This window comes from Lampris incognitus, chromosome 15 (assembly GCF_029633865.1).
Source record: "Lampris incognitus isolate fLamInc1 chromosome 15, fLamInc1.hap2, whole genome shotgun sequence".
Taxonomy (NCBI): Eukaryota; Metazoa; Chordata; class Actinopteri; order Lampriformes; family Lampridae; genus Lampris; species Lampris incognitus.
In genome coordinates, this window is record NC_079225.1 from 36612083 (window position 1) to 36625136 (window position 13054).

Sequence of the window (13054 nt, forward strand, 5' to 3'; positions counted from 1 at the left end):
TTATTGCAGTGTAGAACTGAATCAGCAGTTCAATTCAACAGGCAGGTTGAATTTCTTGAGCTAGTAGAGAAAGTACATCCTCTGCTGGTCCTTTTCGATGATTGTGTCTATGTTGGATGCCCACCTTAGGTCCTGGGAGATTGTGGAACCCAGAAATCTGTAGGTTTTCACTATTGAGTATAGTGGTGAGGGGGGGCAGTGTTAGGGGACTCCTCTTGAGGTCCACTGTCATCTCCACAGTTTTGAGCGTGTTCTGCTCCGAGTTGTTATGGCCGCACCAGATGGCCAGCTGTTCAACCTCCCATCTATATGCAGACTCGTCACCATCCCGGATAAGGCCAGTGATGGTTGTGTCATCCGCAAACTTTGGGAGTTTAGCAAACGGGTCACCTGAGGTGCAGTTATTTGTGTAGAGGGAGGAGAATCGAGGGGAGCGCACACATCCCTCGGGGGCGTCAGTGCTGATTGTCCGGGTGCTGGATAAAGTTGGATTAAAATTTAAACACTGATATTATCCAACATCACTTATTACTTCAGCTGTCATACATTTTGTCCTGTCTTTTTACAGAGAAAAAAAAAGTTTGAAAGGTTGAATTCAGTTTTTCTGTTTTTAAAAGAGGTTTCCTTAGTTGAGCTTCTCCAAGCCAATCTTTTTTCTCTGAGAATCATGTCATCAGACACACTCATTTGCATACAGCCTATCAGATCAAATCATCAAAATATGAAACCCCGCCCACCTTTATCACCAGCCTTTGCCTGTACTTGTCACTCAAAGGTCAGCTCATGAATATTGAGTTATAATGAGTTCTAGACCACTCACTCCCTGAGTTCTTGAGACAATTAATAGTTTCTGGATTGAGGCATAAAAAAACAATTTTAGTCATATACAAAAAAGGTATGTGTGTGTGAAGGGGGCAGTTTTGCTGCCAAACCATCGTTCCAACAAACAAACAAAAATTGCTTATGTTTTTGTATGCTGTGTTCAAGGTTTTTAGACTTGAAAAGTTAAATCTGATTTAAATCTTTAAATCCCAACCTGCGAATTTAACACAGGGAACAAAGAGCTTCTACGATGGCTTACGAAGCGGTGAGAATGGTGTAACGTTTGTAATCTTGTTCACCAATCCCTTGTTCACAACCAAGACTGAGCTATCAGGGGTGGAGTGCTATCAAAGCAGAAAACTCAGGTTATGATCGGTGTGAACATTAGTCAGCGTTTTGCCCAAAACCCATAGGCCACAATGCAATACAAGGCTGACAGCTCAGTTATCTGCTGGACCTCCTGGTGCTCCTGGACCTCCTGGTGTTCCTGGACCTCCTGGTGCTCCTGGACCTCCTGGTGCTTCCATTCAATATCAGATGGAGGAGATGAGAGAGAAGAGAAATCGTCAGATTCAAATGGCCCTCAGTGGCTTTAGTCCCATGACACTGTGTCCTTCTCCATAGTGTAGAGGGTAGGTTACTTAACCATCTCCACTGTTTCCCTCCATCTTTGAGACACACTCCCTTTTGCCTGACTTTCTTTGTCCAACTTATTCACATTTATTCAAAATTTATAACAGCCAGAGAGGGGCAGCCAACAATATTTTAGCACTCTTTAAAGTTTCAAAGGATGTGGGGTGAGAAGAAGAGGAGAGAGTTTCCCGAAACAACCCAGAGTCAAAACTCACAGTCTACTACTACTACTACTACTAAAACTACATTCGGCAGCTCTCATTAGGGGTCGCCACAGCAGATCATCCATTTCCATTTCTTCCTGTCCTCTGCATCTTCCTCTGTCATGCCAGCCACCTGCATGTCCTCCCTCACCACATCCATAAACCTCCTCTTTGGCCTTCCTCTTTTCCTCTTCCCTGGCAGCTCCATATTCAGCATCCAGCATTCAGAGTCAAAACTCACAGTATTATCTTGATGATCTTCCACCATGAAATTGTATTTACAAGGACCTCTGCTGTGACTTGATCTTGTGACAGTACAAACAGCAACTTGATGATGCTCCCAGAGAACTGTGGCCTGAACCCTTCTTGAACTGCAAGCAACTCTCCTGTCCTCTCTTTTTCGTTTTTCCATCCTTTCTTTCTTGCCTCGTTTTTTGTTCAGGTTTAAGTTCTATTATCAAACAAGTTTGCACTTGTAAGGGATTTAAATTTGTTGGATGCTCAACACAAAAAACCCCACAAAGGATATAAACGGGACCTAATAACTAAAGAAACGGGATTGTCCATGTGAGATTATGTTACTCAAGAATATCTGTTTGACAGTAAAGCACAGGAATCAGGGAATGACAGATGTCTCTGTGAACAAAGCAAAAAATCAAGATCCAACAGTTTCACAAAAAGGAAAATTCTGCATATAGGGGGTCTCTGATATACAGTATTCGCACATTTTAGAAGTGCATACATATATACATTGCACTGGCAGGTGAATAAACAATTGAAGGACACCTTCCCTATTTTAAACCCAGGCCTCAGTAAATTTCGACGATCATCATTTGGAACTGTACAGAGGAAAAACCTCAAGGATCGCTTCAGTGTTTGAAAAATTTTAACACCTTGCTGGATCTCACTGGGCTTCAACACACTTCAGCCGGGCAACCATTAAACCCTTGAAAAACACTGACGTATCTGCTTTTTTCACAAAGAGGGAAGGACGCAGTACAGCCACGTGTACTTCCACGGTAAACCGGCATGGATGTAGTGAGGAAAACTGGTGGAAGTAAATATGATGAAGTAATTTTATCTTGATAGAAAGTATGGGTCATGTCTGCTCCCCCCCCTTTTCTCCCCAGTTGCACCCAGCCAATTACCCCACTCTTCCGAGCCGTCCCGGTTGCTGCCCCACCTCCTCTGCCGATCCAGGGAGGGCTGCAGACTACCACATGCCTCCTCCGATACAAGTGGAGTCGCCAGCCGCTTCTTTTCACCTGACAGTGAGGAGTTTCACCAGGGGGATGTAGCGTGTGGGAGGATCACGCTATTTCCCCCAGCCCCCCCCCCGAACAGGCGCCCCGACTGACCAGAGGAGGCGCTAGTGCAGTGACCAGGACACATACCCACATCCGGCTTCCCACCCACAGACACGGTCAATCGTGTCTGTGGGGACACCAGACCAAGTCGGAGGTAACACGGGGAGTCGAACCGGTGATCCCCCGTGTTGGTAGGCAACGGAATCGACTGCTACGCTACCCATGTCTACTTTTTTAGTGGAACGTAAGATATGTCTGACTGTACTGCAAGCCTTTCATTTTTCTAAAGGAGATAATATCATGATTTCTGAAGGGTTTGTCCCGCAAGAACGTTCAGCAGAGATGAGTCTCAATACTGAAGCAGCGGTGGCGTTTTTTTGTCTATGTGATTCTAAATGATGCCCAACAATATTTTAATGAGGTCCGGGTTCAAAATAACTGAACCGATCCTTTGACACAAATACATACCTCGGGAATACTGGAGGGTATTGAACCGAGTGGTTGGTTCTAGATAACAGTCTTATTAGTCCCAATACAGCACACAATACGATATACAGATCCAGCACAAATTTGTTTTGTTGCTCTCTTGCTCTCTCTCTCTCTCACTCTCTCTCTTTTTAGAAGTAGGGAGAGAGTAAATGAGGCAGAGTGTAAGAGCAATCATTTGTCCAACCAAGTAGAACTTATTATAACTAATACTAATAAATCTGGCCTTAACTGTGTTCACTTGTGCAAAAACGGCTAATTACACTTATGTAAGGTGCTGAGAGAGACAGCGAGAGAGAGAGAGAGACTCATATAGGCGGTTTAGGAGGTAAGTCTTTTGTGAAATGACGCTCAATTTACACGATTATGGTTTCTAGGTTTATGAACATGGCCCCTTGAATGAAATTATCACATAGATGGGAGGGGAATGAGACTTTGGCAGATCAGATAGTGGTGTAGGGGACGTTGCGCACAACCCCCTTTGCAATATTTGATGTAGTGCAGTAATTTGGAAAGGCAGGAAGGACACATATTCTCTCTGTCTGGACATTTGACTCGTCCTTCGCAACGCTGCCGCCCTCTGATGACTCACATCACTTCATATACTTGTCTGTGAATCAGATTGATTGCAGGTCAGTAGAAAATGGTTGTGGGTGGTAACTCAACAGTAGACAGTCATTATTCACATGCAAATCATCCTTTCAATTGGGGTACTAAGAGCATCTATAATAGGTGAGCGATTTGGACAAGTTTTGGGGGTGGTTGGTACATTTATGTAACAGTGCAGTTGAAATTTTGATCATTTTGGTACGCCAAATAACACATTTTTTTGAAGTAGGATTTGCTCTTAAACTGGTATTCACTTGGTGTGGCACAGAGAGTTCATCATGGCAGCTTGCTTTGCTACCAGCCAGTGTACTTTCACCTTATTTTGTAGGCTGTGGATACATGTTGGCAAAAACAATGCTTTCAGAAACAGGCGTCCGGGCGCGTGGTGGGTCTATTCCGCTGCCTACCAACATGGGGCTCGCTGGTTCGAATCCCCGTGTTACTTCCGGCTTGGTCGGGTGTCCCTACAGACACAATTGGCCGTGCCTGCGGGTGGAAAGCCGGATGTGGGTATGTGTCCTGGTCGCTGCACTAGCGCCTCCTCTGGTCGGTCAGGGCGCCTGTTCGGGGGGAGGAGAATAGTGTGATCATCCCACATGCTACGTCCCCCTGGTGAAACTCCTCACTGTCAGGTGAAAAGAAGCGGCTGGTGACTCCACATGTATCAGAGGAAGTATGTGGTAGTCTGTAGCCCTCCCCGGATTGGCAGAGGGGCTGGAGCAGCGACCGGGATGGCTCGGAAGAGTGGGGTAATTGGCCGGATACAATTGGGGAGAAAAAGGGAGAGAGAAAAAATCCAAAAAAAAAAAAAAGTTGGCAGTTAGTAGGCCATTAAATCAGTTAATCATCATACACCATATTGTAATCCTCATTTCCCCCAGTCTTTCATCTTCCCAACTTTTGAATGAAGAAAACCCTTGCATATGGCTGCAAACTAACACGATTCCCACTTTTGAATTTAATAATGTTGAATTAAAATGGCCCTTAAACCATAAGGTGGAAAATGAGGCTATGTAACAGTGTAGCGTAATTTGGGAATCTTGTTTCCCGATTTGAATTTCCAATCTTGCGGATTATAATTCAGACACCGAAACTGTGCGCTCACGTTTTGTGGACCTGTCTGAGCCACGGTGGCCAAGCCTGTGATACATCGCTATTTATAATTAGCCTCCTCATTCAGTTTGGCAGCATCCGGCAAGAGAGCTTGCCAAGGAACTGTTACTTTATAAAGTAGGACAGGAGCTCGACGACGCCTCACTCATTCTTTCCAAATAAATCAGTTCTTCCTGTTGGCCCTCGGCTGGTTTCGTGCAGCAAATCTTTGGGTTGTTGAGACATTACGTGACGAAGATACTCTCTGATGGCAAGTTTGTTTTTGTTTTTAACGTTTAGCCATGCAAGCTTAGATTAGGAAGGGAAGATATCGGTAAACCATTTTTTCCCCCTGTGTGTTTGCGTGCACGTGTGCATATTTCCTTGTTTTATATCATGTTTTCTAAATTTGATTGTGAGATGGTTCTTTTTTCAGTTGTTGCCGAGATGTTTCCCAAATTCATCGTTCTCTTCGGTTCAGTGCCATCTTGAGTTTGGCATGAAATTTATCCGTTTATCTCCTTGTTTGTGTGGCTCAGCAGAAGTCTGTATTCTGTTGTTTGTGTCAGCACATATAAACAGTCCCGTCACATCCTTACTTATCGATGTGTCGTCTATCTGCAGGATGGCGAGCAGGAAGGAGACAGACCCTGCCACAGTAACATGAAAACCATAACAACTGACCACCGTGTGTGTGTGTGTGTGTGTGTGTGTGTGTGTGTGTGTGTGTGAGAGAGAGAGAGAGAAAGAGAGAGAAGGGGGGAGTTCTGCCGCCAAACCATCCCGCCAACAACAGACAACAAACCCAATATGCCAGCAAACTTTTCAGCACAGACATCAAGCTGCAGGACTAACAGTTTGTCGAGCTCTCCTGTTCATATTCTGTAAACTTAGTTTTGTATGACGTGACAGCAAAAAGTTTCCCCTTAGCAAGCTCCTGGCAGTATGCTTGCCTCTTAGTAAGACGTTTATGCACTGTGGTTTGATTTCCTAGGGATTTGTAGTTCTTAACAATATGCAGAAAACAGGAATATGTGCAGTAGATGTGACTGTAATCTGTCAAATATAGCTAATAGCTGGTGGTACAACTTTTCAACTTACACTCACTCACTCAGAAGGAGCAAGACGGAATACATATGCGTGAATGAGAGGGAGGACAGTGGAATGGTGAGGATGCAAGGAGTAGAGGCGACGAAGGTATATGAGCTTAAATACTTCGGGTCAACTGTCCAAAGTAACGGGGAGTGCAGAAGAGAGGTGAAGAAGAGAGTGCAGGCAGGGTGAAGTGGGTGTCAGGAGTGATTTGTGGCAGAAGGGTACCAGCAAGAGTTAAAGAGGTTTACAAGATGGTTGTGAGACCAGCTATGTTATATGGTTTGGAGACGGTGGCACTGACGAAAAGACAGAAGGCGGAGCTGGAGGTGGCAGAGTTGAAGGTGCTAAGATTCTCACTGGGAGTGATGAAGAAGGACAGGATTAGGAACGAGTATATTAGAGGGACAGCTCAGGTTGGACGGTTTGGTGACAAAGCAAGAGAGGCAAGATTGAGATGGTTTGGACATGTGTGGAGGAGAAATGCTGGGTATATTGGGAGAAGGATGCTGAATGTGGAGCTGCCAGGGAAGAGGAAAAGAGGAAGGCCAAAGAAAACAGGAAGAGATAGAAACGGATGATTCGCTGTGGTGACCCTTAACGGAAGCAGCCGAAAGTAGTAGTAGTAGTAGTAGTAGTAGTACTACTACTACTACTACTACTACTCACTGAGCACTTTATTAGGAACACCTGTACACCTATTTGTTCGTGCAGTTGTCTAATCAGCCATTTGTGTGGCATCAAATCATGCCGATATAGGTCAGGACCTTCTGTCAGTGTTCACATCAACCATCAGAATGGGGGGGGGGGGGGGGATCTTAGTGAGTTTGACTGTGGCATGATTGTTGGTGCCAGATGGGCTGGTTTCAGTATTTCTCTAACTGCTGATCTCTTGGGATTTTGACACACGACAGTCTCGAGAGTTTACTCAGAATGGTGTGAAAAACAACAAAATCCCAGTGCGAGGCAGCTCTGCGGTTGGAAGTGCCTTGTTGATGAGAGAGGTCAGTGGAGAATGTCCAGACTGGTTCGAGCTGACAGAAAGGCTACGGTAACTCAGATAACCACTCTGTACGATTGTGGTGAGCAGAAAAGCATCTGAGAATGCACAACACGTCGAACCTTGAGGCGAATGGGCTACAGCAGCAGAAGACCACGTCAGGTTCCACTTCTGTCAGCCAAGAACAGAAAGCCGAGGCTGCAGTGGGCACAGGCTCACCAAAACTGGACAGAGTTTTTGCTGAGGCACCTGTATTGTGTCAACGGTCCAGACTGGTGGCGGTGGTGTAATGGTGTGGGGAATGTTTTCTTGGCACACTTTGGGCCCGTTAATACCAATCAATCATCACTTGAATGCCACAGCCTATTTGAGTGTTGCTGCTGACCATGTGCATCCCTTCATGGCCACAATTTACCCATCGTCTAGTGGCTACTTCAGGCATGATAATGCAGCACGTCACAAAGCAAAAGTCGTCTCAAACTGGTTTCATGAACATGACAATGAGTTCAGTGTTCTTCAGTGGCCTTCCCAGTCACCGGATCTGGATCCAGTGGAACTTATTTGGGGCGTGGTAGAACGGAGCTTTGCAGAATGAATGTGCAGCTGACAAAGCTGCAGAAATTGTGCAACATGGACCAGAATCTCAAAGGAATGTTTCCAACATCTTGTGGAATCCATGCCATGAAGAACTGAGGCTTTTTGGGGAACAAAGGGAGGCCCTACACACTATTAGTATAGTAGTTTAATGTATTATTATTATTCCTAATAAAGTGTTCAGTGAGTCGGAGAGCTCTCATTGAAGAGGCAGTCTAATTATGCTGATAAGATCTGGTAGCAGTCTTTACAGTAGTGGACAGGTTTTCTAAAAGAAAAAAAAATCTGACATTTAACTAGAATCTGGTTTTGGAGATGGAAGATAAAGAGGCCAGGATCGATCTTTTAAACTTGAGCAACTCAAAGGCAGAAAATTCCCAAACTGCAAGGGAGCCACGTTTAAAGTGGTTTTTTTTTTGTTTTTGTTTTTTTTTTGAAGATGGAGGAAAATACTCCAGAATAATGGCTTATCTTCGGGGAGCTAACAAACTCATAGTCTAAATGGGACTTGTTCCACTATGAAGTGTTGATCCATTCAGACACTCGCCTCACCTCAACAAGTTTCCGGCAAGAGTAGAGACACTAATAACAGAAGAATGAAACCTTTATTTAGTCAGATCAGCTCAATTGTCAAATTTTAAGAAGCCCACCTTCAGTGAAAGGCCTCACAACAAAGTCCAGCTGGCCCAGGTACTGGCTCTACAATCTGCAATCTAAATGGGATCTGTAGTTGTGCTAATGGTTAAAATGGAATCAGAATCAGAATACTTTATTCATTCCCAAGGGGCAATTGGGTTCTATTACAGACACTCGCGCTCTAGTAAGAAAAAACTAAAACTAACAAGATACAAGATAACAAGAAAATAGAAACAAGAAAAACAGAAACAAATAGAAATAAAAGATTAAATAAGAAATAGAGGGCGGCACAGTGGCGCAGTGGTTAGCATGGTTGCCTCACAGCAAGAAGGTCCTGGGTTCGAGCCCCGGGGTAGTCCAACCTTGGGGGCCGGGTTGTCCTCTGTGTGGAGTTTGCATGTTCTCCCCGTGTCTGTGTGGGTTTCCTCCGGGGGCTCTGGTTTCCTCCCACAGTCCAAAGACATGTAGGTCAGGTGAATCGGCCGTACTAAATTTTCCCTAGGTGTGAATGTGTGTGTGTGTGGGCCCTGTGTGATGGCCTGGCGGCCTGTCCAGGGTGTCTCCCCGCCTGCCGCCCAATGACCGCTGGGATAGGTTCCAACATCCCCGCAACCCTGAGAGCAGGATAGCGGTTCAGATAATGGATGAATGGAGTAAGAAATAGAAATAAGAACAAACTATATAAACAAGCATGGTGCACATAACACCCTGTCTATACTGCACTACCGCTGCACAAAACAAACAGCACAAACAAAACCCGGCAGGGTAAAACAGGTCAAAGGACAAGTCCAATGACCAGTAACTCTTAAAGTACTCTTAAAACAAAAAACAGGTTTTGATTTTCCACTTAATTTCATTCACTAGGATACATCCTGTGGCTGACGGCACATTGTAAGCCGTGTGGGAGTGGAAATAATGGAATTATATGCTGATGGACATCTACACAACGGTGCCGTCAAACCATTTAACAATGCTATATTAAGAGAGAATAAACCACCGGAAGCTTCCATCGCCTTCTCCCCAAAAGTGTTCATCATTATTTACTCTTTAGATTAGTTGATTTCACAGTTGCTTTTAAATGATTGAAATACATCAGTTATTTTTACAACACAATTCTCTGCAAATTGTGTCAACTGTTTTTCCATTGCTTTACATTTTAAATTTGGTGAACATGTAATGCATCGTGTCACAGCTAGTTTACTTAGATGGGATGCTTAGAAATAAACCGGTTAAAGAAAACATAGCTGTTCTAAAGAAAGAAAGCAAGAAAGAAAACAGAGCTGCGTTCACTTCTTTGTGTATAAAAATGCAGGACATGAAATATTAGCAAAACCATGTGTGCTAGCTAGTAGGGATGAAATAAAATCCATCTTTGTCGTTTCAGAAGCCTTATTTGCAGTTTTCTTAGCAGTTGAAGCGGTGTGTACGATGATCAACATGAGTCCTGCCGTGTTTTGTCTGGAGGAGAAATGCCGCGTCCGGGGTGTGAGGCCTCCCTGTCTGTTTTGTAGCTTGTGTGTGGGTTCATAGCCTGTTGCAAACACATTGGCTGATCCTCTTGTTTGTGTGCTTACTGTTTGTAGAAAACATAAAAACATTAGATTAAATCTTATTTTATCTTTCATTCATTCATCTTCAGCCGCTTCTCCGGGGTCGGGTCGCGGTGGCAGCAAGCTAAGTAGGGCACTCCAGACATCCCTCTCCCCAGCAACGCCCTCCAGCTCCTCCTGGGGGATCCCAAGGTGTTCCCAGGCCAGATTGGACATGTAGTCCCTCCAGCGAGTTCTGGGTCTACCTCGGGGTCTCCTCCCAGTTGGCCGTGCCTGGTAAACCTCCAAAGGAAGGCACCCAGGAGGCATCCTAATCAGATACCCGAACCACCTCAACTGGCTCCTTTCGACGCGAAGGAGCAGCGGCTCTACTCCGAGCTCCCTCCGGATGTCCGAGCTCCTCACCCTATCTCTAAGGCTGAGCCCAGACACCCTACGGAGGAAACTCATTTCAGCCGCTTGTATCCATGATCCCACCCTTTCGGTCACTACCCAAAGCTCATGACCATAGATGAGGGTTGGAACGAAGATTGACTGGTAAATTGAGAGCTTTGCCTTCCAGCTCAGAAGACAAAGCTCTCAATTTACCAGTCAATCTTCGTCCATCCTTTGTTCTTATTTTATCTCCACGGCGAAATTGTATTGTGCAGTGACATGCTGACTCAAAACAGTGTAACATCGTGGACTTGAACAGACCAGACAACAATGAAAAATGAAACGAGCACTCGGAGAGCGAGAACCTCCACCAAGACGGGAACCCTTAGCCCCAAGCAATCCCGAAGAAAAAAGTACCGGTTATCTGAAAATGCTGGAAAGGTGGTCACACTGCTTTACACCGCTATTTGGATTGAACTGCGACAAAATCGGTCCCTTCGGCACACAATCACTCCTTTTTACCACCAAATCTAAACAATTTGTCCTCTGCCGGAGGCCCATCCATTCAGTTTTGTGAGAATCTGTCCATCTGTTTTTGGGATACCTTGTCGACCAAGTGACAGACAAGTGAGGGCAAAAACATAACCGCCTTCACGGAGGTTATAACGCAATGTCTATACACGCTATTCATGATGTGTTGTGGGCAGGAAATGCTCAGAAATAAAGACCTCTCCAATTTGAATATGGTTTTGCATACATTTTGCTGCTTTGAACATAAAACAGGCCAATGATGTGAATTTCTAAATAAAAATAACACTGTGAAATGTAAATTAGAGATAGTCTTTATCCCATAGCCAAGGTTTGATTCCTACGTCATAGTCCCAGCGTTTGCGAGTGCCATAACTATGACTCATACAGAGGGCGCTTGAGTCCGTTTCTATTAAATTGATCTGCCAAAGCACCAGTCACCAACCGCATCGGGAATCCGTCACCCTCAGACAGAGCCCAAATGGGACACATTTGTTCTTCGCTTTTCTGAAACGCCGGGAGTTTCGGCTCTTAAATTCAAAACGGCTGTCCACCTACAGGTTCGCCCCCGTAGCAGCAAAGCTGTGGGGAAAAAATGCATTTACTGCCATTTTGACTCCTTCTTCTCCCACCTCTCTTAGGAGCGGGAGTTGTTGGGTCGTATCTCGGACCTCCAGGAGGAGGTGTCCAGGAGGAAGAACCACATCGCCCAGCTGGACCACCAGATCCACACCCTCAACGAGAACATCAGCACGCTCACCAAGGAGCTCGAGCTCAAGGGCAAGGAGGTGCTCAAAATCCGCAGCGAAGCGAACCAGCAGATCAGGTAGGGGGTCACAGCAGAATAGAAAAGAAGGAAATTACAGTGAAGGGAATTTACACGTACATGCCTTTGTTTATCAAACCCGTCACCGATACTGTATTGATGCCACCTAACTTTTTATTCATGTGTTAGGCCGTTTTAAACGGAGTTGTCTCCTTCCCGTATAGTTTGTCCAGGGCACAGTTCATACCTAGGATTTTTTTTTCCAATATTTTGGTGTTTTCATTCAGTTCTGTCCTTCAAAATTTCTGTCATACCGTTCCTCGTTTCTTCAGCCCCATGTGCTACATAACCCTACCACTCCCACTGGCGAGGGTTAGAAGCACTCGTTCCTCAGTGCTTTATGTCGGATAGGTTTCCAGCCTGCTAGAATATTCCACTGAGAACTGAAGAAGGTGTTGTGAAGCTTCAGGACAAGCACTATTGGGCCACACCAAGCCGCTATGGGACTCGGAAGTTACTCAGGCTCACCAACATTGCTTTCATTACTGCCTGAACAACTTCATATTGCATTCAGTTAATTGAAGAGCTACGCTGCTTCCCCTGAAGAAGCTTTAGTCATGGGTTATAAGAGGTTTGTGCTTCCGAGAGAAGTTTTTTTCTTCTTTTTGTTAATGTGACTACCTTTGCTCTCTGGCCTGCTGGGAGATGGTATTCACACGGGATGCTCTCCGCACTGGTTGATTTTGAAACTGGTTGCTTGTGGCCCAAATGGACTGCTCCTGTCTCCCGCTCACGCCCGACTAACCTGTTGTTGCTGTACATACCTGAGCTACCTCAAGAAAAGCTTGATAGTGATGATATAAGGAGTCGATATAGCGTTACACCACCGCGACATCTGAAATGAGCCTTTTTAAACGCTCCTTCAAACACTGTTGTATGAACACAAGAATGAACCGTGTCTTTACCTAAGAATGAACCGTGTCTTTACCTAAGTGTCTAAAATGTCCGATATCTTGTCCAGTATTGTTTGTTTTAGCATTCAGGTGCACCCTCTCCTTCTTCTTCTCTAGCTGTGCTGTTTAGGAATTTAGGGAAAGTATATTCAGAGATGTCAAGTAGGCAAAAATAAACAACCTGGAACAGGGAGGTAAATTGTACAGTTTATGGCCTCCCCCTACTGTGTATATACATTTACCTTTATACTTATTTGAAGTGCTAGTTTATACCTCCTGCTATCACGGGGGTTGGTACGATCCATGACTTTGAGTGAGAGCTCCTGGAAATTTACCGAGATGGAGAGAGAGAGAGAGAGGGAGAGAGAGAGAGAGAGAGAAACAGAGAGAGCCAAGTGCAGGAAATCT

At 44.9% G+C, this 13054-nt stretch overlaps 1 protein-coding gene across 4 annotated transcripts in view; it reads left to right on the plus strand.

Annotated features, from left to right (window-relative positions):
- Nucleotides 1-13054, plus strand: part of fam184ab (family with sequence similarity 184 member Ab) — a 130262-nt gene that overhangs the window by 94917 nt on the left and 22291 nt on the right. For all 4 annotated transcript variants that reach the window (XM_056294859.1, XM_056294856.1, XM_056294857.1 and 1 more), the window contains exon 15: nt 11569-11753. In XM_056294859.1, the coding sequence (XP_056150834.1) occupies nt 11569-11753 (185 nt within the window). The remainder of the gene's footprint in view (nt 1-11568; nt 11754-13054) is intronic.